The sequence below is a fragment of the Sciurus carolinensis genome, chromosome 3 (genome assembly GCF_902686445.1).
Source record: "Sciurus carolinensis chromosome 3, mSciCar1.2, whole genome shotgun sequence".
In the NCBI taxonomy this organism is placed as follows: Eukaryota; Metazoa; Chordata; class Mammalia; order Rodentia; family Sciuridae; genus Sciurus; species Sciurus carolinensis.
The window spans coordinates 31,637,085-31,662,340 of NC_062215.1; the positions used below are offsets into that span (position 1 = coordinate 31,637,085).

Here is a 25,256-nt window from a genome sequence, read left to right on the forward strand (position 1 = left end):
AGAGGTCTTTGTTCCAACAGGATCAGGTGGGCAGAATTTCAGGAGAGCAACAGCAAAGGACCTGTGACTTTTGGACCTCAACAGCAATCCACCAGCACCCCAAAGCAGGTTAGGAATGACTGAGAAGATCCCTTGTGTGGCTGAAATTTCAAGGGCCTTTGTCAGCACTATTTCTTCCAAAAACTTAAAAGTGCAAAAAAATGGTTTGCCACCTGAGATTGGCTACCCAGACAAAGGCCAATCTGTCTTGCAGGAGAGCCGGCCACTGGTCTTTCATCTTCCCTTATCCAACTCCCCACTTTCTCCACTCTGGGGCTCAGCTGCTCCCTGTCAGGCCACCTCATCCCCTCCATGGCCATCTGTGAGCCAGTGACTCCTAATCTATACCACCAGCCCAGCCTGTCTGTCGCCCTCCAGATCCCGCCCAATTTGGACGTCAAGTCGGCACATTTGAAGTTGAACACAGGCTCTGTCCCAAAGCCACACCTCTTCCACTCTCCACTTCTTTGTTCAAACCCAAACCTGTGAGTCCTTGGTGACTCCGCTTCCTCCTTTATCCCCACATTCAACCCTATCAGCTCTATCACTTAAAGGTCTGCAGAATCTAGCCATGGGCCCCTCCCACCTCCTCCAGACCACCCTCATCTTTCCCGGCCTTCGACAGAGGTTTCCAATCGATCCCTCGCGGCCACCTTTGCTTCTTCCTAATCCTCTCCAATTCATGGTGCAGATGCCACAAGTGATGTGCTTTTTAATATAAATTTCATTTTACCTTCTTGGACGTCCTCCAGCTGCATCCTGTTACCTGATCCTCAAGTCCTTACCACAGCCACCAAGGCTCTGGATGACCCACCACCCCCTGCCTCTGCATGCCCACCTCAACTGGATATCTCTCTCTCTCTCTCTCTCTCTCTCTCTCTCTCTCTCTCTGTCTCTCTGTCCTGTTTGTTCTCTCCCTTCCAACCCTACAGATCAGACTTTTCTCAAATCTTCCATGGCTTCAAGTTCAGGGTCTTGTACATGACTGAACAGGCTCTCTCCTCCCTTCGCCAAGCTAGCTCCTGGTCATTCCTCAGCACTCAGCTTAGACAGCACTCCACTAATCCCCAGGACAAGATAGGACCCCCTGGTCCCCATACCAACTCCATCACACCCTGAACACTCCAGCCTTTTCCTTCACAACAGTCAGCTCCATGATGGCTCCTGTCCATTAGCCGTACCCCATCAGGCTGCGTGAAATTGGGGACCCACTCAATCCTTCACCTCGTATCGTGCCCAAGGGAATAGCAAGCACCCCATAAAGATTCAGAGATAAACTAAAAACAGTAACTATGAGAATCACTCCCAAGCCATCTGAGTCCACTACACACATGCACACAAAGAGAGCTGCCTCCTTCTCTCCACCCACCTTCTGAAGAAAATGCAATAGCATTCATTCTGGCTGTAGACAACGAGGTATCTGGTAACACCACTGGGAACACTGACAAAAATGTGGCCATGGTGGGTTCACCCAGCTCTCAGGAAGGGATAAGTGTCAGTCACGCTGCATCACACACAGGAAGCGCCTGAGCTGGTGCGACCGCGGCGCGGGATGGCCCAAGTCTTTGGTCTTGGGTTTCTCTTCCTAGTGTATTTATATCCATCCGGAGAAGCCGGCTGGCTTCATTAATGGTGAGGGTATGTCCACCCAAAACAGCCATGCCCTGAATGTATTGAATACCAGGCCTTATATGGGCATCCCCTGCTGCTTTACATGTTGTTGATAAGTGACATACAATGACGGACCGGGGTGAAATGCCCAGTGTTTGTGTTTAAGGGAATGACTACTGTTCGAATGAAAAGGAGGGAGGATGAGGCCCATGGTCATTTTGGTGAAATGTGCAGAGACCATTCAGACGTGGTAGCCAAGAATGTAGATTCTCTGTCCAGTGCCTCAAAATAAGAGCCACTCACACATGATAAGTCTTTGTCCCGTGCACCCTTCCAAGCAAATGCATTAACTCATTTCCTCCTCAAGACAGCTCTATGAAGTGGCTGCTATTATCACCATTTTGCAAATGAAGAGGTTAAATGACTGGCCCAGGCAGAGAGTAGCAGAGCTGAAATGGGAGCCAGGCATCCCTGCTCCAGAGCCCAGGAGGAGTTGGGTCCTATGGAGCATCCTTTCAGGCTATCCCAAAGCCAGACCTAGGGCTTGCTGCCAGAAAACCCAGGCCCTGGCCCTGCTTTGATCCTTTCTCTCTTGAGAGTTACAAAGAGGTTGGAGCCACAACCCTGGCCTCAAGGAGCTTATCTACATCTTTGCAGGGAGATGGCACAAATGGAGCATGAGATGCTGTGAGAGGGACCTAGGTGCAATGGGGTTGGCTATCGGTGAAGGGAGAGTCCTGACACATCAGTGGTCAGATCTGCACCCCTGCCCTGTGCTCACCAGGTTCTGCAGCTGTGGGTGCATCAGCGACCCCCACAGAATCTCATCTTCCCAGTCTATAAAATGAGAATGGGGATGACAACCCGCTCACTCCTATCTCAGGGGTGGCGTAAGGATTAAATGGGAGAAAGCGCGCAGGACACTTAGGGGGTGTGTTCGGTGTTCTTTGGCCATTATCACTTCCAGCAAAGGAGCTCAGGATATCACCCTGTGTTCATTCACAAACACACATCGGGCACCTACTAATAATGTACCAGGCACTGTGCCAGGCGCTAGGGATACAAAGAAGAACGAGACATGGACCGAACTCAAAGAGCTCATTGTTCAGAGAAAGGCTGCCATACAGGTTCAGAAAAAGGGGCGGCGTGGGAGGGGTGCCGCCAGGCAGGTGGGGGTCTTTTGTCCTGGTAGAAGGAATCAGAGAAGGTGTATGGAGGAGGACGAGGATGAGGGAACGAGTGAGCGCACTGCTGGCAAGTGCAAAGTGACTTCCAGGAGGCAGCTTCTGGGCGTCCCATCTGCCGGCTGCGTGGGTTTCAGGAAAGCGGGATGCGCAGATGGGACTCAGGTCTGGATTCCAGGCAGACAGGTCGCTCCGCCGTTGTGAAATCTGCCTCCAGCTCCTGAAGTCTTCTTTATCGCCAGAGTTGACTCCTGACAAGAGAATTAGTGAACACTGAAGCAGGAATCAAAGCAAAGTGGATAATTTGCTATTCATTTTTTATGCAGATTGGGGCTAAAATGGAATTTATGCCTCACCAAAGAGGCACCCAAAAATGAAGTGAAAGAGGGACAATTATGCAAGTTTTTTTTTTTTTTTTTTTTTTTTTTTTTTCTTCCTTCCAAGTGTCTCCTCTGTAGAATCCTCCAGATCTGCCTCCCTGGAGCGGTTCACTCTCCAGAAAATATGACACTATATTTCCTGCTCTTGTTTGTTAACACACCCCATTTCCAATCCATCTCAGTTTCATGTAACTGCCAGCCGGCATTAACGCCCTCCTCCTCGCTGAGGCAGAAAATAGAAAAGGAAGAATTCAGCAGAATTTCCCCGGTGGCACCCTCAGCGGCACCAAGATAACCAGAGCAGAAACCACAATTGGATCCTTATTCCTTCAGCCCAGGAACGCGAAGGACCAGACGGTTTAACCACCTTCTACATTTTCCTGCAAAGAGAGTTGACTTGTTATTTCGGTTGTCTGGGCTCCCTTCTCTGCTACGGAGAAAAATACATTAATTAATTTTTTTTTTTTTTTTTTTTTTTTTTAATGTCAGGCAGGAGATGTCGCAGACTTGGGAACTGTCAGTGGGAGCCTGTGGCAATCAGGTAAGCCGCCCGCGGGTGGCTGCGACGGAGACACACTGACCCCTAGTGGCCGGTCGAGACCTCGCAGCTCTGAGCCCTCTTGGCTCCCGCCGCAGCCGCTCCACAAAATCGCTCCTGCCACAGAGCTGAGTGTGTGCGGGCCGGCGCGGTGTGGCCAACGCCGTGTCTCCACCGCCCGCCCTGGCACACGCACGTCCAGGCAGGGATCTCTTACATGAGGAGTTCGTAGGAAAAGCTGGCAGTGCCCAGCATGACACGGCTGAGGGGGAGGAAGGCAGCTGACATTCGCAAGGACGGCCCTCGCCCCAGGGGCTGCACGCAGTTACCCCACCGGAGCCTCAGAGTAGCCCTGATGGACGGATTTACAAACTGAGGCTCAACTGCTGAATGGCTTGCCCACGTCACCCGCCTAGTGTTTGTTTTGATTTTAATAAACAAATATTTTCATAGGACTTACCTGTCAGGCATTCTTGGAGCATTTGACCCACCTTAAAATGACTTGTGTGCAAACTTCATCACCACCCTATGCGGTAAGAATTACTATGACCTCCATTTCACAGATGAGGCAATTGAGAAGAGGGGGCCATGATTCCAGTTGTCACCCAAGGAGGGAACTCCTTGAAGACCCCGCTGACCTTCAGAACCTGGTGCCTGACACTGGGTGCCCAGCGCAAGCTCAGCTGGATGGGCCTCAAAGAGGGGATCCTCCTGGAGCACCCCCCTGAGTGCCAACACACAGGTCATATTCTCCATGAGCACCAGGGGAAAGCGATTTTCAAACACACCTGTGCTGGACCTTCAGGTGAACCTGAAACTGAGCATCCTTTACCCCACCTGGATGTAATGAGTACCATCTGAAATGTGTGCACCCCTCTTCATTTTATCTGATTTGAGTTCCATGGTACCCCCACGAAGTAGGTTTAACCAGCCTTCATTTTAACATGAGAAAACAGAGGCCTTTTCCAAAGGGGATAAGGGACTTGTCTCAAGTTTCCCAACACATGGGCAGAGACCCACGCCCGGTGGCTTCCTGGCTCCGAAGCTGCTGCCTTCCCACGCTGTCACCAGGACCCTCACACAGGGTAAGCCCAGCCCCTGCCGTCCCCCGCCCCTTCCCTCAGCAGTGCCAGCTGACTGGGCTGGCTCCTGCCCGCAGGCCTTGGCCCGAGCCAGCCCCCTCAGCCCGAAATGCCCTTCCTGTACATGGATCTTCACGCGGTTGGCTCCTTCCTGTCATTCCGGTGTCAGCTCAAGTGTCACCTCCTCCGAAAAGCCTTCCCTGTCCACTCAGCCCAAAATAGCCTTCCAGTCACTCTCTGTTGCCTCACCGTCTTATTTACTTCCCAGCAGTTATTCCTCCCTGGTGAGGTCTTGGTTGGTTACCATTGTTACCTGCCGCCCGTGCATAACAACAACTCAGGCCTACTGGGTGCCAGGCCGAGTTTCCAGTCTCACCCACCCTAAGTCATTTCCTCTTCATGACCACCTTTCACCGCAGACTCTTCGGCTGTCCCTGCTGTACAGAAGAGGAAACTGAGGCAGGACACGTGGGGTGACTTGGTAAGCTGTACTCTGGTCACCACCAAAATATCAGCCCTTCAACTACAAAAAGACAACAAAATTCACATGGGCAAAGGACTTAAGTGGATAGTTCTCCAAAAAAGTTATAGAAGGGGCCAATGTGCACACGCAAAGATGCTCAAACTTGTTCGTTGCAGGAAAATGCAAATGAAAATCACAGGAAGATACCCTTTCCTGTCCACTAGAATGGCTTAATTTCTTTTTTCTTTTTTTTTTTTCCTTGTCTTTTTTCTTTTTTCTTTTTTTAGTGGTTTTGATTTTTTTGTTTGTTAGTTTGGTCCTCAGGAAAAAAAGGTAACAAGAATTGCAGGCATGTACCCTAACAACACATTGGCAAGGATATAAGCGATTGTAACCTTCATGTATTGCTGGTGGGAATGTGACATGGGGCAGCTGCTGTGGGAAACAGTTTAACAGTTCCTCAAAAAGTTAAATAGAGAATTACCATCTGATCCAACAGTTCTTGTCTTGGTCTATACCCAAAGGAACCGAAAACAAGTACTCAAATAAAAACTTGTGCCTATGTGTTCACAGTCATACTACTCTCAAGAGCTAAATGTGGAAACAACCAAAAAGCCCTTCAGCCAAAAAACTGATGAACAAAATATAGTATGTCCACTCAAAGGAATATTAAACAGTCATGAAAATGACTGTAATACTGATACATGCTGCAACTTAATACCCTTACAGACAGAGGCTAAGGGAAAGAAGCCAGATGTAAACAGATAGACACATAGTGTTTCAATTTATATGAAATATCCAAAACAGGCCAATCCACAGACAGAGAAAGTAGATTGGTGTTTCCCAGGGACTATAGAGAGAGGAACGTGGGGAGTAACTAAACCACACACAAAAATGAATTGTCTGTTTTATCAACTGAAAAATCTCTGGAGCAGAGGTTTGCATTGTGTCAGGTGAGTTCGCAGGTGTGGGGGGAGGATCACTGGGCTTTGTGAGCTCCATGGAGTTAGACCTGTGTTCTGATTTGAAGTTGATTTCCCGCCTCCACCCCCATCTGTTTCCCTGGGTCCAAACTCCTTCCCAAGGTCTGCGAGGCCTGTAGAGCTGGCACCTTTCCCCCAGCAGTGACTAGTATTCAGGTGAGGCCATGCTGGCCTTCTAGAAGCTCCTGGAACAAACCAGCTCCTTCCCGCCCCTGGGCCTTTGCTGCCTCAGGGCCTTTGCACTTGCCGCTGCCTCTACCCACAGCAGCTCTTACCAGTGCGTCCTGCACCACCCGGCCTGCGCTCACCCTTGCCTACCCTTCACTCCCAGCCCAGCTCCCTCGTTGAGCTAGCCCCTTCGCACTCACTGGAAATGCCCCTCTAGGAAGTTGTCCCCGGGGAGCCACACAAGGAGGTGTGCTAATGTCCCACCCATCCGTTGTGCTTCCTGACATCCTCCACACAATGTGTCCTTCCACCGCTGGCCCTGCTTCCAGTGGACGTCCCACCAGGGAGGACTGTCCATCTGGTTCACACTGGGTTCCCAGTGCCTGGCCCTCAGGGAGTTAACGCGAGAAAGGACAGATGTCTCCATGAGCTGGACCCAGAAACCAAGACCCCAAATGCCCAGCGTGCGGCATGGGGCACTGTCCCTGATGGAAAGCTGCAGGAGGAGGGTGAGCAGAGGGCTAGACCCAAGTCCAGGTGGCTTGCTAAAGGTCACAGAGCTTCTCCCTGGGCCCCCAGGGCCTTCCCACCTCTCTTCTGCCTGGCAGGCTGCTACCAAACCTCCCCCTCCCCTGGTCAAATGGCACTTCCCCTCCAAGCCTCTCTTCATTAAGCATTTCTTTTTTTTTTTTTTTTTTTTTTTTTTTTTTTTTTTTTTCCTTTGCAGTGCTGGGGATTTGAACCCAGGGCCTTGTGCTTGCAGGTCAAGCACTCTACCAACTGAGCTATCTCCCCAGCCCCCAAGCCTCTCTTCAGAAAAGGAGTTCAGAACTTCCTCTGTGACATCAGGCACCACGCTGCACTTGGAGGCTGGTGCGCGGAATCAGGAGAGAATCCACAGTTCAACAACGTAGATATTCATCGAGTGCCTCCTGTGTGCCTCCTCCAGAGCTGGGCCTGAAGGTTCGATGCCCAGAGGTCATCCAGGCCCAGGCTGCTGCCCCAGCAGAGGAATGCCCCCTGACCAACTCCTGAATGCCAGCCTCTGAGATGGGCATTTTCTCTGAACCCTAGGGAAGCAACACAGCTCCGGGTTAATACCAGGAGTGCTAAGTCAAATCACTTCCTAATTTGGTGACTTTGTGACTCTGGATATGTTACTACACCTCAAGGGGTCCCATCTGTGAAATGGGCTAATAATGATATCTACCATTCAAGGTTATTGTGCAGCTTAAATGAATTAACACAGTGAAGTCCTTTGGTGAGATGCCGGGCACATTTTAAGTGCTCAGTAAAGTGCCAGCAGTTATGTAATAACCCTCACAGTCTGGAGGCCAATATTATTATCACAATAAAGATGGGAAGGTCAACAGACTCAGAGGTTAAGTGACTCACCTAGTCACGTGGCTCAGTACAAGGTTAGGTTGTAATTAGAATCTGAACCTTTCCCCAAAACTCAGTCCTTAAACTACAGCCCACCGGCCAAACCCAGTCACAGACATATGTCTGCTTGCCGTCTGTGACTGCTTTACAGAGACAGCAGCAGAGTGTCAACCACAGAGCCCTGGGGCCTGCGAGACAAAGATACTTACTACCAGGGGTTCCGGGTTCCTGAATCATCAATAAACTGCTTCAAATTCAAGAATCTTGCTGCCCGTTTGTCTCCCGCGCCAAATTGACTCCGCTGGACGGTGTCAAGGACGGTGTCAAGTGGTGGCCGGTATGGGGAACTCTGCATTCGTCTCCCCTCCCGAGAACCCAGACGATTGCTCACTGTCAGGCGCCTATCATCCGCCACTTGCCTGCCTCTCACCTGTCCATCGCCTGCCTTACACCTATCCATCACCCAACGCACGAGATTCACCTCCTGATCGTCCGACAACAGTCAACAAACTGATCGCCAACCGCCAGTGGAGCACCAGCTGCCAGCTGCTGCCTGGAAGTTCACTGTCACAGTACCTGCAGGTTTGACTACACGTGGCTGCCGCCATTTTGAGACAACAGCCAGGCCCCGTAGGACCCCTGGCTGGACTGACTGAGCCCCATCTCCAGGATCCCTCAGCCCGACCTATCACTCCCTGCCTCTGGGACCCTCACATCGACTGACTGCTCCCTGCCGCCAGGACCCCCAGACCAATTGACTGCGCCCTATCACCAGGACCCCAGACAGACTGATACATACTACCAGGGCCTTTGCAGAAACCAGCTGCCAACCCTGACCTGCAATGCAGGCACCCGTTCACACACTTACTCCACAATGAGTTCATGTGAACTGGGGGCTTAGTCATCTTCCAATCCCTGCAAAGAGCAAACACGCTTCCGTGCATGGGACTCAGTGCTGGTTAAACGAAGTAGGAAATGCAATTCCCCCCAAGTCCTCACATCCATCCTTTCTGATCCCAAACCCAGGCCATCAGAGCCAATGGTCTCTGCCGGTTTCCGAAAGCACATGTCAATCAGTCAGGGCTCCAGGGGCCCAGATCCTTCTCCTTCATGTGGCTGAAGACCTGAGGCCCGCCTCCCACTGGAGACGCCTTGGAGAAACTGTTTCTGTTGCACCACAGAAACTTCCCAAGAGGGACACCTCTGGATACAATTGAAATACAAAAAAATAAATAAATAAATAATGGTGTTCCTAAACAGACCAGGATAACCAACGAGAAACATAATTTTTCAAGTCCACCTATAATTTTTAAAATCCTGTAAGGCATGTAGGACTAATGTTAATAAAAGATATGTATCATCTTTATAAAGAAAATTATAAAATGCTAGCTCTGGACATTAGAAATGGCCTACATAAGTGGATAGGCCATGTTCATAGACAGGAAGATTCAATAATGAAAAGGCAAAAACTTCTTTTAAGTAGGGAGGCAAACGCACTTCTCCTCTCTCCTAAATGAAAAGTTTCTAAAAAATAAAAGGAGAGCTGGGCCCAGCAGTGCACACCTGTAATCCTAGAGGCTGAGACAGGAGGAGTTCAAGTTTAAAACCAGGTTCAGCAACTTAGCGAGAACCTGTCTCAAAATATAAAATAAAAAATGGTTGGGGATGTGTCTCGGTGGTTAAGTGCCCCTGGGTTCAATCCCTGGTACCAATCAATCAATGGAGAGAGACAGGCTTTTTCTTGATTCATTAAAAAATGCCCAAGATTTTTTAAATAGTAATAACTAGTTTCATGGAGTCCTTCCTAAATAAAGTAATTTTTATAACATCTATTATTCCGTTTTATAAAAAAAGGGAACTGAGGCCCAGAGAGGTTACTCAGCTTGCCCAAGGACACACAGTGAGTCTGTGGTGGAACCAGGACAGGTATGCAGGATGGTCCTTAACACCATTGCTCTGTCTCCTGCCTTCTGAGAAGCTGCTGTGAGTTAGAGGAAGGTGGGGTTGCAACAAGCACATGGTCAGGGAACTGCAAGGTGCTCCGGGAAGGCACATCTTGTGTCCCCAGGGGAAGGCAGCTGAGAACCAGGTTCCATCCATGTGGCTGGTCAGGGTTCCCCTCTATTCCTCTGGGGAACTTACACCCTGATGCACGAGCCACACCCAGGCTCCCTAGAACCTCAAGGAAGCTTCTTTCTTGGCCTGCATGCTGGTCCCTGGCTCCCTCTCTCCTCTCTTTTGGAATCTGTCTCAATCCTTGCATTCTGACCCACATGCACAATATTCGACCCTTGGTTTTGTAAAACACTATGAGACACAGGCAAGGAGGTGTCCTGAGCCTTCTGTCTGTTGCTGCTTCCTGTACCCTAGCAAGTCCCCGTGTCACATGTCAGAGCCCATGGAGCATGTCTGGCACCCAGCTGATGTTCCTGCTAGGTGAGGGGTGCAGGGAGCCCAGCGAAGACACATCCTCAGTCCTCAGGAGCTTGGCTCGAGAAAAGCACTTAATCAGTGCAGAAAGATCCCAGACTCAGGGCAGAGGCACAGAGAGCTGGAGACAGGGGCGGCTCAGAGGAGGGAAAGGCTTCTTAGGTTCACATTCGAGCTCCAGCACCCTCCAGCTGAATGAACTGTAACAAGCTACTTAACGATAATGACCTCCCCAAAGACATCCATGTCCTAAAGCTGGAACCTGTGAATATGTCACCTTATGGGGCAATGGGAAATGAGAGGTGCAGGTGGAACTGAGGAGTTAGTCGCCCACCCGAAGATGGAGAGATTATCCCGGGCTACCCAAAGGGCCAAATGTGATCACAGTGGTCCTTGAAAGTGGAAGAGGAAGGCAGAAGAGGAAGTCAGAGTGACTCACCTCACCACCGCGGGCCTGGAGCTAAGAAACACAGCCTCTGGAAGCTGGGAAGGCCAGGAAACATTCACCCCCAGAACCTCCAGAAAGGATCATAGCCCACAGACACCCTGATCTTAACCCAGTGATACACACGTTGAACTTCTGACATACAGAATGCAAAATAATGAATTTGTATTGTTTTAAGCCTCTAAGTAATTTGGTCCGATTGAGATAGAAAAACTAATATGCTACCTAAACCTCGGTTTCCTCATCTGTAAATTGGGGATAATAACCCTATCTGGTGCATAGAAAAAGTATGATGTCAAATGAGGTGATGTGTTTTTAAAAATAGATTTTGTTTCCTAGTAAGCGTAAAATAACTGTTGATATGATTCTCGTCAACCTAAATATCAGAGAGAGGTTCTCCAAAGAACAGTGTTATTTATTTGGGAAATGCATGACAAGGGGAATACACATGCCCATGCCCAAGTAAACTCAGCCCTGTTGGGAGAAGTCCAGGCAAGGGAGAGTGTTTAAAGACAAAAAATGAGGAGGGTTACAACAGATATTTTGGAACAGCAACCCTCGGTCACAATGATTAATAACAAGAGTGGTATCCGTCCAAGGTTGAACAGTTTCTGGGTGAATGTTCTTTTTTTTTTTTTAATTGTCAATAGACATTTATAAATTTATTTATTCATTCATTCATTTATATGTGGTGCTGAGATCAAACCTAGTGCCTCACATGTGCTAGGCAAGTGCTCTACCACTGAGCTACAACCCCAGCCTTGCAGAAGTACTTTTTATATAAGCTTTGGTGGCCTCTATGCAAGCTCATGGTCTGGTGGTCTTTTGTGATAATTACTAGCAGGCAACCCTTCCTTCATAACCTCCCAGCTTCATTTACATTTTTTTTTTTTTTTGGCTAGGGTTGACACAAGCAACTCCATCTTTATTCTGACAACTTTCATATTCCTTTCACGTTATTATTAGAGGGTCAGCAACTTTCTCCCTCAACGAACCCACCCAACCTCCCTGTGGACAGGCCCTCCTCTGTGGGCAGGCATCCCTCCTTACCTTTTTCTGAGACTGCCAGATTCTACGTTCCCTGGAACCATTCAGCCCACCTTTCATTGGTCTTTGATTGTCCCTTCCCTGGTCCTGAGGGGGTGAGGTGATGGGACCCAGGAGCAGCACCCCAACTTTCTAAAGGAAATGCCTCCTTTGCTAAAAGACTAGGGTGTGTACCTGGTATTGAGATATGGTCCTATTTTTCAGAGTTGACCTTGAACACATTTTCTCTTTTATTAAAAAAAAAAAATTTTGCAAAATTGTTAGGTGTTCATATATTCATCCATCCCTTCATGTATTCAAATACCAGGAAGTTTTCCAATTCTGTATGTATGAAAATAAACAAGGCAAAATTTTTTTTTAATTTTTTAAAATAAAAATAAAAATAGATACACAAGGGGGGAAATCTCCACTCCTCTTCTTATAGAGAAAGAAAAGTGGCATCCCAGAGAGCAGATTTAACACCGAGGTTTATTAGCACAGAAAAGAGAGGGAGGAAAGGCGACCAAAACCTCAGTGGCCCCCTGTGGTGTGGTCCACTTCTCTGCCCCGGCTCCCCCTCCACAGGACCCACCGGTCGCTCCAGGGACGACCCTGGCTCTGCCCACACTTAAGAACAGACAGGAAGGCCTGCAGAGGCTCTGCACCTCGCGCTGTCAGTTCTGATGGTCTCTGCAGGTTAGTACGGTGAAGCGGGATAGGCACTCGGCGTTCACCCCCAAAGCAACCCTTGGCTTAGCCATGAGGGCCCCGAGTCCATGAGGCGCGAAGACAACCATCTCTGTCGTTCAAAATCAAATGGAAGAGGAGCTTTGCCCAGTTGCAGTCTTATCTAGGTCACTGCTTATCAAAACGCTGGCTGGAGAAGAAGAAAATGATGTTAGGATGATGGTGGTGGAGGAGGGGAGGAGAAGGCTAGGCAGCTGTCACTTCCGGAGCACCTCATCATGGGCCCCGGGCAGCTCAGGTTTGACTTGCACTGACTTTTCTTTTTCTTTTTCTTTCTGGCAGTACTTGGGATTGAACTCAGGAGTGCTCCACCACTGAGCCACATCCCCAGCCCTTTTAATTTTTTACTTTGAGACAATTATCTCTAGGCTGCCCAGGCCAGCCTTGAACTTGCGATCCTCCTGCCTCTGCCTCCCCAATCGCTGGGATTACAGGTGTGCATCACCGGGGTTCATTGACTTTTTATTCTCAGAATCACCACCTGTCCTCACTTTGTAGATGGGGAAACAGAGAGACGCAGGCATTTTTTTCCATTCAGTCAGTGACAAGGGGACTCAAGATCTGAAAACTGTTTGACCCCAGATTGTAAGCTGCCCTCTGCCTCCAGCCACGGCCTCCTCATCTTCCTGTATGTGGTACCTATGTGTGCAGGAGCCAGGACCCTGGCTCCCAGCAGGCTCTGTCCTGCTGAGAGAGGCCTCACTGGCCCTGGGAGGGGCTTCCATGGGTTCACACAGTTCAGAAATCTCTCCCTTCACCTGCCTCACACAACGGAAATAAGTGCTTCCATTTAAAGAGACCCTCACTGAGCACTGGGCTCCATAGGCATCCTTATCCCAATTTACAGAAGCAGAAACGGAGACTCAGAGAAGCGAGGCAACTTGCCCAAGGCCACAGAGCTGGGACACAGGAAGGGGAATCCCACTCTGGCCAGGGCCAGAGTCTGAGCCTCTAACTTTTCCACTCTTCTGATCTGTTTTCTGGAAAAAGCCAAAAGAGAGCTTCCTACGATGGAAGACAAAGGTCCTTGGTGCAGGAGAAGCAGCACCTGGGTGTCAGGAGACATCCCAGGGACACAAGGATGCCCACCCCAGAACAGCTCCCAAGGGTGGGAGGACTGGAAGAGGGATGTCCGCGCAACCCCAACCTCCAAACACGCAGCCTCTATCCCACTCTGAGCAGAGGATCCGCTCCCCTCAAGGATACTTTCCAGGCAGGACCAAGCATTAAGGTCCACGTATGGCTCGCAGGACTTGGAGTTGTCAGAAGACATGGGCCTGCCAGTCCCTGCCTGGCCTGGGACCCTCATCTGCTCAGTTAGCTCCTCCATCCCTACACTGACACCTGGGCTGGGGTGGGGCTAAGAGGGGCAAATGAGAGGACCTTTGTGAGAGCATACTAGAAGTTACAGAGTGGTCCTCTGAGGGAACTGTCCCTGTCCTGATTCACAGTCCCACAAAGTAAACAACAAAGAAACAAGATTGCTCTTAACCACAACCTACCCAGTTACATCCTGTCCTGCTCGGTCCATGAAAATGGCAGAAAGAACAGAATTCTCTGGGCTTCACCTCTGATGGGATTTTGTGATCTCATCTAACAGGATTTGGAAAAGCGGGGGAGGATCTGGGGACAGAAGGACAGTCCAGGAGAAGCAACCTGCCTCATCCAGGACCAGGGGAACAGAGGCGGGGTGCACGGGGCGTGCTGGGAACGCCGCAGGTGGCCTGGGAGAGCCGGCCAGGGGAGAAGGGAGGTGGAGGGCGGCCTGCTGTGGGTAGGCAGCGGGGGCTGGGAGAGTGACCACGGAAGAAGTACTGGTCCTGGCGATGGCAGGAATGGACGTGGTGGAGGCCACAGGTCAAGCCCACAGATGCTGACCCCACCTGGAGACCCCACCTGGAGACACCCGAGTCACAACAGTCCAGACGTGGATTTCAGGATCTCATCCCTCCCACTTTGGGATCTCTTGGTGGCTGAGCAGCCTCCCCTACGTTCCCCAGGGCTCCTCTCGCCTGGCTCCCGCCTATCTCTCCGGCCTAGTTCTGCTTCCCTACAACCCAGAAGCAGCTCCCAGGCTGTTCCATGCTGTCCACAGCCACCCCTCTCCTACAGAAGCCAGGGACATACCAGGCTGGCCTGCGCCCCTTACACGGGGTGGACCCTGTTCCTGTCGCAGTGGGGCTTGCAGTGAGGGTTCAGCCAGTGCTCCAGAAACTGCTCCTCGGCTCGGTGCTCCAGGGCCAGCAGGTGGTGCATGTGCTCCTGGGGGGACACACAGCAGTGAAGGGAGGCGACACCCACAGCATCCATGACCGCTGAACTGCCTGTGTGCACCCGATGGCCGTGCTTCCCGAGGGCACAGCTGGGCCAGGGGAGGGTAGGAGGACAGACAGGGAGGAAAATCCACCTGCCAGACCCACGTCTCTCAGTAGGGAAGACCAGTCAGGCCCACCAACAAAGGGGATGCAATAAAGAAGGTCCCCATTGCTAAGAGGTGCGTCCGCAGGGGACCCAAGCTGGTAGGTGGAGTGCAACCGGGAGCCACCATTCTGGAAGATGCTTGGTGGCCTGCAGTCCAGAAACTTCACTCCTGGTTGGTTACAACTCTACTAGGCATACACAAACTTTTTTCTTGTCATTATTCCCTAAACAACACAAATTTATACAACAGCATTTACATTGTATTAGGGATTGTGAGTAACCTAAGGATAATATAGAATATACCAAAAGACGCACAATAGCTTATATGAAAAGCATAAGCTATTTGACATAAGGGACTTGAGCATCCTCAAATTTTGGTATGTACATGAGATTCTGGAACCAAGCCCTCAGGGATACCTAGAGATGACAGTACTTGTAAGCCAGCAGGTAGGGGCAGCTCCTTGTAGATCTGCCACCTCCCCTCTTTCCTCACATCAGGGAAGCCCCCTCCTTCCCTGTCCATAGCTGTCATTTAGTCTTTGTTAACCTCTGAGTCTCTCTGGAATCACAATTTCTCCCTCAGATGGTTCACATGAAGAAACTGCAAAGAAGGGACCACTCGCAGCCATGTAAGCTGGGTTACCGGTGCCACTGTAGACCATTCCAGCACCCAAGGACCAGCAATAGAGAGAGCCAGGACCACACCTAGACCTGCAGGGCCCAGGATGCAGAAGGGCTAGAGGATCCCAGGAGAGCTGGAGCCATGACCCAGGAGGTGGGTGGCTCTGGTCTTAGAGGGATTCAGTGTCTGCCCAGCAGGGCACAGCAGGGAACAAATACCCCAACCTCTCTCATCTCTTGCCCTCAGGCTTCTACAGAACCCAATCAGAAGCCAGCCAGCTAGGGAACCGGGTGACACCTGCAGCATTCTGGGTGCTTAAATTGTGGGAATCAAGCCATTGCAAAGTATAAATGAAACAGAGCCACATAAACATTATTTAGGTACCCAAAACAGCAAGCCACTAATCAGGAAAGTGACATTCACCTTGGGAGAAAGCAGACACCTGGGTAATATGGTATTTACGACACGATTAAATTATTTTGGTAAGTTTCTACAGCAGAAAAAAATCTTAAATCATGGAAACCCTCCTATGGTTCTGAAAAAGCTTTAAGAAAGGGTCAAATTTAGAACTTTGAGTTTGTGTGTTTCTAGAATGTTCTCAAGGAACTCTGCATTCTCTATTAAATATAGTCATAAGAAAAGAAAAAAGAATGGGCAGCGGAATGAATTAGGAAGTCTCCAACTTTCCTGAGTTTTTTTCTTTCTCCCACGCAGTTTGAATTTGGTTTGGTTATCGTGTTGTTTGTATTTATCTCATCAAAATACACTGGGGGTCTTGGCAGGGAGTCTCTGGGTCAGCTGGGGTGGAGGGCAGATGGTGAGAGAGCTCCTCGTGGGACCCCACAGTGATTCCCCAGCTGATTGCAGGACGTCTGTGAATTTGGGGCTGAGTTCCCACCTGACAAAGACTTGGAAGAGATGAAAGGCAACATGGGTCTTGAGAGGAAAGACTGCCCGGCACTCAACTCTAGTTGTTCAGCTACTCCGTGGACCCAGCACACTGCAGGAAGCCCTGTTCTCTTCTCCTTGCCTGCCCGTTTGCCTGGCGATGTGGTATAGACACTTCGGGGTCTGGGTCTCCTTCAGAAACAAACCCTGCCAATATTGTTTTACCTCTCCAGCCTCAATTTGCCCATCTGCAGAATGGGGGTAGAGTAATGCATTGCTCTATTGGGATTAAATGATTAAATCAGATTAAATGAGAGGACACAAATAAAGTTCAGTGCCAAGTAAATAGCCTGCATTCACCCCTCCAGATCCATTCTCTCTCCCTGTTCAGCTGGCCCTGTGACCTAGATGAATTATCACCAGAGATGGCCTTGTCTTGTGGCTTCCAATTGGATTTGATCAGTGGGAGGCACCAGCAGGAAGCTGGAGGACAGAGGCCGAGGTATTTAATGCTCTGGTCCCTCCAGAGGAGCCACAGCGGTCAGCTGCGTCACTCTCCTCAAGGTCACCACTCCTGGAAACTGCCTTCTCTAGCTCCAGGAACCATCCCCAGTCCTTACCTAGGGGTTCTTAGCCCCAGATCCTTTATCATTCTTGTTGGTTTCCCTGAATGCTATCCACATCTCTGTAAATATCTCTTTATTTAATTTTCCTAAGTTCCCCGGTTTCCTGATTGGGGATCTGATGTTACAGGGCTTTGACACATTCCTGGTGCATAGTTGGAATCCAATACACGTTAGCCATTCGTTTTAGTTACCATCAGATAAGGAAGATCTGAGTCCACTTTGAGGAGAGCATCTTTTTCAGGAAATGGTTTACAGGCAAATTTCAGTCATGGCTTATTGAATTAAAGACAGAGCAGCCTTCCTCACAGTGTGATCTATACTCCCCTGAGGATTCATGAGGCCTAAACTATTTTTAGAATAATACTCAGACCTAATTTGCCTTCTTGCTGTATCAGATCTGAACTGATGTGCCAAAGTAGCGTTGTGTGAAATGCCACAGGAATCTCAGCAATGGTACCTACAGTGCTAATGGCCATTGGATTCTTCGACACCACATCCTGAAAGCACGAGTTCCCCAGAAGAAAGTGACCCATGGAACTAGCTCTGTTGGTGACACCTTGAAAATGAGCCAGCAGTCTGTTACTCAAGGAAAATGATTGACAGTATTTGCTGAGATATAATATAATTTGAGCTCTCTTGAGGAAATGAGAATTTTGAAAACTTGCATCCGCTAACATAAGCTTGATGGTTTCCCAATCTTAATGATCTTACTGATGAGATCACCAGGGATACTAACAAGATCACCAGTAATACACAGACCCTTTTGCAATTAGATGCTCATGTGCATCCTTCTTCATTTAATCCCGTTCTCCTCAGCCAAATATCCAGTGTTTTGTTCTGTTTTGTTTTGATTTGTTTCATATTTTAAGAGATAGGGGTCTTGCTATATTACCTAGACTGGTCTTGAAGTCCTGATCTCAAGTGATCATCACACCTCAGCCACCTGAGTAGCTGGGACTATAGGTGCGTGCCACCTCTTCTGGCCCAGAAATTTTTTTGACGGCAGTAATTGGGGTACACCTAGTGCACGTCTTAGTGACTGACACCAAGTAGGACCTCAGTACAACTCATTAGAGAAATATAGAAGTGAGCAAATTAATAAAAGAAGTGGTTTTTTCTCTGTAGTCTTACTAAATCGCAATTTCCTCAACACCTGTACGAATCTGCTTATTGTACTGGCCCCCACCATAGGTACATAAACAGCATCCAAAAGGAATATCTCTCTCACACTACTAAACAGCAGCCAAAATCATCATTGAAGAAAAACAACCAAAACAGACACACGCAGAGAAAAAGAAAGAAACCAGCATTGGTTTCCATGACATTTCACTATTTATTTAAAATGTTAGGAAAAAGAATATGCCAGAAAGGCCTAAAAGCAGTCATTAGTCAAAAACGAAAAGCCAAACTGCAAATCTGCTAAAAACCACAAATTCAACAATTGCATTGGCTGGGTTAGAAATGACCCAGCATTAATGATAATCTCAAATGTTCCTGGACTGAGAAAGAAAGGGTAGATGGAAAATGGATTTTAATTTCTTCAGATTCCTTTCTGGGGGGGGGGGGCGGTATTAAATGAAACAAAAACCAATATTTGTGTTTCATGTCAAATGCCAATTGTAATAATTTAAGTAAATAATTCCCCAGTAAATTAGAATGGAAATTAGAAGTAGACCCTTGTTATGGCGCTGGAGAACTACGATAATGAAATTAAACACTCGCCGAAACTGGATCTAAGCCGAGAATCATAAAGTGGATAATCTATCAAGGCAGAAATTTTTTCCAAAAGGCAAAATCCTTCCTGTGACATTTGGGCAGAATTAGAAAAGTCCATCAACATTTGGAAAAACTATTTTGCTCATTAGTAAAAGCAAGGTAAGCACAGAGCTGCAGGGTGGCTTGGAACTGAACTGCATGGGACCCACCCCCCCAAGACTCCGCCCACCCTCCCTGCAGGCAGGTCAGGGCAGTGCATTTTACATCCCTGTCACTGCGACCCATCTTTGAGATCATGGGGAACAAAAGGGTAACGGGTTACTCCAAACATTTGTCAAGGGGCTGAACACGAAGGCATATTTTACAAAGACTACTTCTATCAAAGCTCATATGATTTATATTTGCCCAACAAGTACATTCCTTAAAGGAACAGAGGCTGAAATGGCAAGCTTCCTAGGAAGCCGTAACCCCAGAGTATGCAAGTTCTTATGAACGCCATCACAAAAGACATCTCTTTAAAGAATCTTCATGGTTCACCCCAATGACGGGCAGATACTCTCTTCCCTAAAATCTGGGAAGAGTAGGAGAGGTTTAATGAGTTTAAGTGAGGCAATAGAAAAGACTTCTTTGAAATAACCTCCAGGTTCTAGGGGGAGAATCGTGTCCCACAAACACTCCCCCTGGAGAGAAGCAGAGAAAGTGAAAAATAAATAAATAAGTAAATAAGTACTAAGCATTTAGTACTGAGAGTTTGGTGCTGGGGACCCACCCAGAAGTGAAACAAATGGTCCGTCTCTTGGAGCAATTTAGAGCAGTGTATTAGGGGGAGACATAAAATAGTCAAAAAGAGCAATCTTGTGCTGCAAGTGCTTTGCCAGAGTGGTGTTCTGACTCACTGGGGGGAAGACAGGCAGAAGGAATCCCCCTCATTTAAAGTGAGCCCCTCTGGCTGACAAGGGTTAACCAGCGGAGGCGAGCAGGTGCCATGAGAGAGGACTCAGAAACACACCAAAGAGCTGCATCTCTTCCCAGCTGCCCTGGGTCAGTGAATGCACTGTGCTGTCCACACGGAGGAACCCTGCAAGTCTTTTTTCTTCCTGCCCTCCCTCTCTGCACCCTCTACTCCTGCCCCAGCTAGAGCCACTGGTCTCCAATTCAGCACCATGATCTTGTGCCCATCATAGCTTCACCCTAAAATCCCTGCTAGAACATTCTACTGGAGGACAGGAATATAAAGTGTCAGAACTCTTTTGCAAAGTCATTTGATAATAGATACTAAAACCTTTTTGAAGCATCCGTATCCTTGGACTTAACAACCTATCCCCTAGAAATTTATTCATAGCAAAGCATTTTATGTTAAAAAAAAAAAAATGAAGTGTTGTTTATGGTAGAAAAATATTGACAATGAGGGAGTAATAAATGGGAATAAATCAGCAAAATTATGGTTATACATATTCTATAAAAATATGAAGAAATGTGTGTATTAGAGTATTAAGAGAAAAATCAGGAAACAAAACTATAGATGCTCTTCTTAAAAAATATACAAAGAAATACAGACACACACACACACACACACACACACACGTAGAAATATGTTCTCAAGTGCCAATGCCCTTTAGGGAAAGAAAGTAGAACTATAACTGATTTTCCTTTCTTCTTTTGGCTCTTTTCAAATTCCATTTTTCTACAATAAATGTGAGTATTTCAATTTTTTAAATTATACAAATAATACCCAAGCACACTGTTGTTTAAAATTCCCACACCAGATGTGAAGTTCACTAGACCACCACCAGCAGTCCTTCTCAGTGAGGTGATAAGGTTACCAGTCACCTGATCATCTCTCTGGACCTTTTTCTAGAAATATACATGCATGTGAATGCTCCCATATAAATAGTGAATAGCATTGTTTTGAGGCTTAGTACAACACTCCCTCCTTCTCCATGGGAGATACAGTCCAAAACCCAGAGTGGATACCTGAAAACTGTGACTAGTGCTGAGCCCTATATATATTGTTTTTTCCTATACATTCATACCCATGATAAATTTTTAAAAATATTTTTGTTAATGCATTACAGTTATACATAAGAGTGGAGTTCATTTTGATATAATCATATATGCATGGAATATTATTTGTTCCATTTTGGTCCCCAGTACTTCCTCTTCCCCTCCCCTCCCCCCACTCCATTCCCTTCCTCTACTCTGTTGAACTTTCTTCTATTTATTTATTGTCTTTTAATTGGTGCTTTATAGATATACATAAAGGTAGAATTCACTGGATGCATTCACATATGTATATAGCATAATTTGGTCAATTTCATTCTGCAGTTCCTGTGATAAAATTAATTTAATAAAATAAAATTTAATCTGGACCCAGTAGAAAATTAGTTAGTAATAACTAGCAAGTAATTAGTTAGTAATTAGTAATAGATAACAATAAAATAGAACAATTACAATACACAGTAATGAAAGTTAGGTGAAAGTGATCTTTTTCCCTCTCTCAAAAAAAAAAATATTTTTTTTTTACAGTGCTGGGGATGGAACCCAGAGGCTCAGGTATGCCAGGCCACATCCCCATCTCCCAAAATGTGTTATTGTACTGAATTCACCCTTCTTCTTGCTTGTTTTGTTTTTTTTCTGCCCTTTTTTGTGGTGCTGGGGATCAAATCCAGGGCCTCCCACTGCCCTAGCCCTACCCTTCTGGTGATGAGGAAACAAAACTCTAGATGATCCAATGCCTACCTGAGGAGATGAGGGAGGGAAAGGACATAGCATGGTGACATAACGCTAGGCTACTACCTAAGTCTTAGGTGAAGACCAACGAGCACTGCGCACCACAGCCGCGTCTGCGGTCCTTTGTTACAGCAGCTTTAGGAAACTAATACCCTGAGTGATAGATGTGGAAAATGAAAAATCCCCAGGATACTACGGCCTGGGAAAGGGGAGCGAAATGAAGGCCCTGGACTGACAGCCTTCATCTCCCAAGATGCCCCCTGTAGTCAGGGAGGTGTTTTATCACCCCTGGAGTAACCCCTCTAGGAGGTGGCATCTCCTTCAAAGCAAATCCTCTCCAGACCCTGCCCACGGACCCCCACACCCAAAAAAGTTCAGATTCCCAGGTACCCAAGGAAACTGATATGCTCACTAGACCACCCCTCAAAATAACCTGTATAAACCCAGTTCCTTTCTTTATCTGCTGGCTCACTTTCCACCAGGAAAGTGGGTCCACAGGCACCATTTCATCCCTGCATCCCCTGATCCAGTGTAAAACCTTGTTCCTGAGTAAACAGCTGAGATGACCCATGAGGTTTGCGTCCAGCCCGGACTTTCTGTGCTAACAGTAAATGTCTTAGACTACCTTGTAGGCGCTACTATTTATGGGGCACCTACTGTGTCTATTCTCTCCTAAAATCCTTATAAACCTACAAGACAGTGTCATTAGGTCCATTCTACAGAGGAGGGTTACATACTTTTGCAAAGCAGGGCTGGGATCCTAGGTCAGGACTGCTGAGCTCAACACTCTTAACTGCTGGTTCCACTGATTCTTGTCATGTAGGCTCCTACAGCACCCTTACCCCACTTACTCTTTTTTTTTTTTTTAGTTGTAGATGGACACCATACCTTAATTTTATTATTCATATGTGGTGCTGTAGATGGAACCCAGTGCCTCACACATGGTTGGCAAGCGCTTCACCACTGAGCCACAACCCCAGCCCCCTCTTACTCTTGATCATACTTGATCTTGTCTGCATGCAGAAGAGGAAGATAGGAGACCAGCCTGGTCCACAGAGACACTTCCCAGGCATCCTGACCTGGCTGAGTCACTGCGACTTACCTTCTGGGACAGAAATACCAAGATTGTCTGGACTGCTTCATCCAGGGGAGGCACCCAGCCAGGCCAGAACTGGACTGGGAAGAGCAAGACAGAGCCTAACAGTAGTCACTAAATTCACAAAAGAAAGCAAGAAAGCGTGGACCAGAAAGCCTAGGCAGGTGGACACTGTGAAGCCACAGAGAAGAGCTGAGGCCGAAGACCAAAATCAGAGGGACAGGTCAGGGCAGAATCCCACGGACAGCTGTGACTCGGATTCTGCCTGCCTGGACAGACCATCATGGGCCAAGGATGCTGGTCCAGTCTGCCTGGGGCCCATGAAGAAGAAGGTGCCGTTGGAGTCAGTGAAAAGGAAGAGTTCCTAGCAACACGTCGGGGTAACACTCCACAGCCCACTCAGCTTCCCGGGGCTCCGCGGTCAGCCCCTCCATCTCTATTTCAAATGCCCTGTTCACAATAGGCAAGTGGAGCGGGCACCTCGTAAAAGATTGAGAATGCACCTGTACTATACTTGGGACGGTAACAGAAATTCCACCCTGCAGGCCACACCAGGACCAGCACCCCGTTTAGTTTCCGAGGGAATGAGCATCCAGCAGATAGCATTTTCTTCAAAATTAACCAGGGCCAACACTCACCCGCATGGGCTCATCAGGGAATCCAGGTTTGCTTGGCCTGTCCTGTCGCCGGGATCTCAGGAGCTGCTTGGCCTGTTTTTCAGTCAGAATCGGGGAGGCCTCTGAAAATGTCAAGAAGGTGCCTGAGGGACTCTCAGGAGTTCATGCTCCAGGTCCACAGTCCCAGGCAAAGTGTTTGCAAGTTTAACTTTGGTTAAAATACAAAACTTCTCTCTGAGGAACCTGTCCCAAAGGACATGGTGTTCCAGAAGGCCCAGAAAAGAATTTTAAATTGTTTCTCATTAACGATTTAAGTCAGAGAAAAAGCTGGACGATTTGAAACTACCTATTTCAATGGTCCATTCCTTTAAAAATGAGTATTAACTGAATAAATATATTTTAAGACATTTTTTAAAGACATTTTCTCCAGTTCTCTGGTCTGTGTTTCTCTTAAGTTCCTTCTGGTAGAATTTTCTTTTTTTAAATCCTTAATAGACAAAAATCAAGTTGAAAGTTGTTACTGAACAATTCCCAGTGACAATAAGACTATGTTAAACTCAGTCATCACACATGCCCCTCAAAGATACTGTGTTAAAAAAAAAAAAAATCATATTGTCTGGGTAATCACATGCAAGCAGGAAAAGATATTACCAGAATCCAAGTGTATCAGATTTGGATGCTCTCATGTGAATTCTCAAAGAATTTAAAAATTTATCAGCATTTTCTGAGAATGAATTCTCAAATACATGAAGACTTTAGAAAATATCTTTTTGTTATGAAAGTGATTCTAGAAGCCTGATCTTATAGGAAAAAGAGGAAAGAAAGAGAAGAGAAGAGAAAGAAAGAAAGAAGAGAAAGAAAGAGAAAGAGAGAAAGAAAGAGAGAGAGAGAGAAAGAAAGAAAGAAAGAAAGAAAGAAAGAAAGAAAGAAAGAAAGAAAGAAAGAAAGAAAGAAAGAAAGAAAGAAAGAAAAGAGGGAGGGAGGGAGGGAGGAGGGAGGGAAAGAATTGAAATATCTATACCATGTACACTAATATACTACTTGAAATGAAACAATATTTCAAAAGTACCCAAACACACTGTTATTCCAGGTTATTATGGTGTGCCCACCTGCCAAGAAAGCCAGTATGGTGATTGCAAGCAGGAACACTGCTGGGTTCCTCATCCTGCCGGACTTCTCTCCTGCGGCTGAATGAATCCTCCTGAGCCGGGTCAGCCTACTTGTAGGCTCAAGTCAGTCGGTCTCAATGCTTGTTGATGCTCCCACTAATAAGACTTGCCACGTGACGCTAAATGGGTCTGACTCTCAGTTTGTAAAACCAACCGACCGCTAAAATGTTTTCCTCTGAATTCCGGTGATTTTTCATCCTGAGGAAGGAAATTATCCCTCTGTCATGTGACTTCCAGACCTTGTCCCGTAGAAGAAGTTACCCACGATATTCATTTCAACAAACTGTCCAGTACGTTCTATAGTCGTTTACGATTATTTATCTGTAGATTTGGTATGTGTTCATGTTTCCCTGAGTATTAATCACCTCTTACATTTGCATATTTTAGGATATTTTTCCAAAGTCCATTTACCAATCTGAAAAGTTGTTTTGTTTTCTTTTTTCAACTGATTTTGGAACCAGAGAGTCCAGGGCTCAAGTCCTGGCTTCAGCTCTTTCTAGCACTGTCACTTTAGGTAAGCCACATCCCCTCTCTGAACTTCTGTTTTCTCCTCTGTAAAAAGGAGATGACAGTCACTTCCTTGTGGGCTGTGGTGAAGGGTGAGGGATAAGCTGGGACTATACCCATCTCCTGTCACCCATCTCCTTTTTACAAATGGGGAAAGTGAGTTCCAGAGATGGAAAATCAAGTCCAGGTTCACCCATTAAGATACGGTCCAAGTCTTCTGTCCTCAAAACTGCGATGTGTGTTCTTGCCATCCTGCCCCATGCTATGGTTTGAAAGTTAAATGTCCCCTGAGACCCATGTGTTAAAGGCCTTTAGTCCCCAGGTGGCTCTGTCAGAGACAGAGGAACCTTTAAGAGGTGGGACCCAGTGGGAAGCCCTAAAGTCA

General features: G+C 47.4%; 1 protein-coding gene across 2 annotated transcripts; it reads right to left on the reverse strand.

Moving 5' to 3' along the window:
* Nucleotides 1–2,783: 2,783 nt before the first annotated feature.
* C3H17orf67 (chromosome 3 C17orf67 homolog) lies at nt 2,784–24,512 on the reverse strand. Of its 2 annotated transcripts, XM_047547582.1 has the most exons (4): nt 24,305–24,512; nt 23,217–23,317; nt 14,607–14,741; nt 12,293–12,609 (listed from the first exon to the last, which is right to left on the reverse strand). In XM_047547582.1, the coding sequence occupies exons 1-3, from the start codon at nt 24,357–24,359 to the stop codon at nt 14,625–14,627; spliced, it is 273 nt and encodes a 90-aa protein (XP_047403538.1). In that variant the 5' UTR covers nt 24,360–24,512; the 3' UTR covers nt 12,293–12,609; nt 14,607–14,624. The 2 variants fall into 2 exon arrangements, with proteins under 2 accessions (XP_047403539.1, XP_047403538.1); XM_047547583.1 differs by lacking the exons at nt 12,293–12,609; nt 14,607–14,741 and adding an exon at nt 2,784–3,085.
* Nucleotides 24,513–25,256: the final 744 nt, after the last annotated feature.

Excerpts from the sequence above, each read along its gene's own strand:
- C3H17orf67 (XM_047547582.1), bottom strand. The coding sequence starts at position 24,359 with ATGAGGAACCCAGCAGTGTTCCTGCTTGCAATCACCATACTGGCTTTC. Across the intron at positions 23,318-24,304 it reads CATACTGGCTTTCTTGGCAG|AGGCCTCCCCGATTCTGACT; the intron begins GTGGGCACACCA and ends TGACATTTTCAG. Across the intron at positions 14,742-23,216 it reads TCCCTGATGAGCCCATGCGG|GAGCACATGCACCACCTGCT; the intron begins GTGAGTGTTGGC and ends GTGTCCCCCCAG.